Here is a 2,354-nt window from a genome sequence, read left to right as displayed (position 1 = left end):
GAGTTATTTTCGTGATAAATTATTTTTCATGCTTGACGTAGACGGTACCAGCAATCATTTATTATTGGGAGTTTATACACAAATGCCTACTTAACAGAGCACCTAGTTCTTGGCTTTTGCTTCTATCTTTCCCCCATAAAATCCCTTACAGGATTGAGTAGAATTTATTCTTTGGTTCTTTTGGTGTCAATAATTGGAATCCAGAAAACATCCATCACATCCATTTTTGAGTTGTGAATACATTAATACAAAGATAATATATCAAACCATAATTTATTTATAAACAGAGATTGTCTGTGCAAATTCACAGGTGCTTATTGAAACTAAAAAATACATAGGTTTCTGAACTTCAAATAACTCTTTCAAATTAAAAGAAGGCCCTGGGACATAGGAAGTATGGCTCCCCCATAACTTGAACACTTGCCCATGTGCGCATGGCTCCATCAAACTTTTAATTCGCTTGGAAAAGGAAATTGTGTCTGCAAATTGCTCAATTTCTTATGAAACTATCAAGCCATATTTTGCCTAAACTTCAAATAGCTCCTTCAAGTTATGGCTCCACCATAACTTGGACACTTGCTGGTAAACCCTTTCAGTTGGATGACCAGAGTCAAAAAACACATACTCAGTAACATTGTTACATAACTCATACTCAGTCACACCTCTCTTCCCTCCACAGGTATTAATTGCTCTATATGGACCAAAGCCACAGCACGCCGTCTTTCCTTCCTTGAAACCTTTACGAGTCGGCACAGTAATAACGAAAAAGAATATCAAAAAGGAGACATGAATTATCAGCTTATGACAAAACCAAATAAGAGAAACTATAACTTAAAGGAGAAGGTGTCAGGGATGGCTATGCATACCATATTTTGATGGATGATTAATTCTTTCTTTAGCGTAAGTGTAGAGATTAAGCGTTGAGTATTTGAATCCTTGGAGCTCTTTCTTCAGCTTTGTGAGGACTTTGGAAAGTAGTCTGTTGTGTAGTTTCACAAGTGCTGTAACTTCTTCCCCGGAAGGGCCTGTGTTTCCTGGTTGAATCACTCTCATGCTTGGCACAGAAGCAAGAGGGGCCAAGCTTGAAAATCCAAATTTCCTGCCTCCTTTCTTGTATACATCCTGACAAAATGTATATCAAATCACTCCTCCAAAAGATCTTTCCGGATTCATAATCAGACGAACGAAGTTGTACACAAATTGTAACAAGTCATAGAAAAAAGAAGAAACTCGAATTAAAATTTTTCTCCTGCTATGTATGTGTGCAAATGAAGATAAGATTACTTCGATCCAACTTGTCAGGTTGCCAATAACCCAGCCAACATATTCTTCCTGGCTGGTATTGGTGGCTAATGGGATAGAATAGTCATTGCTTCCAATGCTGATTAAGTAGACAGCTTTGGACAGCAATGTGTAGGCTTCTGCTTCACCTAGTTTCTGCCTCAACTGCTTCTCCACCTTCTTGAATTGACTTCGTTGAGTTTTAAGGTCTATCACCTGAAAACAACAGATAACATAATCAAATCATGCTAACGAAAAGCACGCGAATTACCAAAAATACATTTTGAGATGCTGCAACTGTAACTAGAAGTCATAACAAGGGAAAACATATAATAAGCCAGAGCATATACAAATCCTTGGAAGGTTTCAACCAGAGCACCAGCTCCAGCAGAAGCAAAGTTCACCCCATAAGTATAGTCTTTCAACCCAGGTTGTAAATATGCTGGTATAAATGGCAACTTGGCATACTCAGCTGTATCATGTGTATCATAAAATTCAATAGTTAGTTGTATCATGTGTTTGTATTATCAGTTGCTGTCAGTTAGCAGCAAAGGTGTTAATGACTGAAAGAAACAATATTACTCACAAGATGGTTCTTACCAATGAAATCTGCGATTAAACGCCCATCAGAAAATCTACCAGTTGGGTACCTGAAGAATGTTTCACCATATGGCAACCAATTGGCCTGTAAACCTTTTGAGGTATTTATGTAGTTATTATTTCCAGGATCATAGAGTGAATCACCAAAGATAAACAGGGCTGCATATTTTTTCTGAAACCCAGAATGGCCATGGCAGCTGCTTTGAATAACAAGGCCTGCACAGAAAGCCAAGATATAGATTTGAAACCTGAAAGATGCCATTCCAGTATGTTGTGTTTAGCTTTGTATTATATAATCTTTTCCTCTGTTTCAATTCAATTTAATAGATGGCAGAAACTTTTCAAGGCACATATTGGGATAAGGAAATTACTTCCTATTCCAGATAACATAAAGAAAAGTCAAGGAAAGTGAACTAAAAAAGAACAAGATACAGTGAGAATTTTTTTGTCTTCAGTATCAATTGAATCACAAG

General features: G+C 37.1%; 1 protein-coding gene across 1 annotated transcript; it reads right to left on the bottom strand.

Moving 5' to 3' along the window:
- Positions 1–386: 386 nt before the first annotated feature.
- LOC117621510 (GDSL esterase/lipase 2-like) lies at positions 387–2,143 on the bottom strand. The gene is made up of 5 exons (XM_034352037.1): positions 1,882–2,143; positions 1,632–1,753; positions 1,285–1,497; positions 867–1,122; positions 387–737 (listed from the first exon to the last, which is right to left on the bottom strand). The coding sequence occupies exons 1-5, from the start codon at positions 2,141–2,143 to the stop codon at positions 526–528; spliced, it is 1,065 nt and encodes a 354-aa protein (XP_034207928.1). The 3' UTR covers positions 387–525.
- Positions 2,144–2,354: the final 211 nt, after the last annotated feature.

Source organism: Prunus dulcis, chromosome 3 (genome assembly GCF_902201215.1).
Source record: "Prunus dulcis chromosome 3, ALMONDv2, whole genome shotgun sequence".
Taxonomy (NCBI): domain Eukaryota; kingdom Viridiplantae; phylum Streptophyta; class Magnoliopsida; order Rosales; family Rosaceae; genus Prunus; species Prunus dulcis.
This window is presented reverse-complemented; position numbering and strand designations above follow the sequence as displayed.

What these genes read in the sequence shown, in the direction of transcription:
- LOC117621510 (XM_034352037.1), bottom strand. Translation starts at nt 2,143, where the DNA reads ATGGCATCTTTCAGGTTTCAAATCTATATCTTGGCTTTCTGTGCAGGC. An exon ending in TTTAATCGCAGATTTCATTG is followed by an intron (nt 1,754 to 1,881) that starts GTAAGAACCATC and finishes CACATGATACAG; the next exon opens with CTGAGTATGCCAAGTTGCCA. An exon ending in TTGAAACCTTCCAAGGATTT is followed by an intron (nt 1,498 to 1,631) that starts GTATATGCTCTG and finishes TGTTGTTTTCAG; the next exon opens with GTGATAGACCTTAAAACTCA.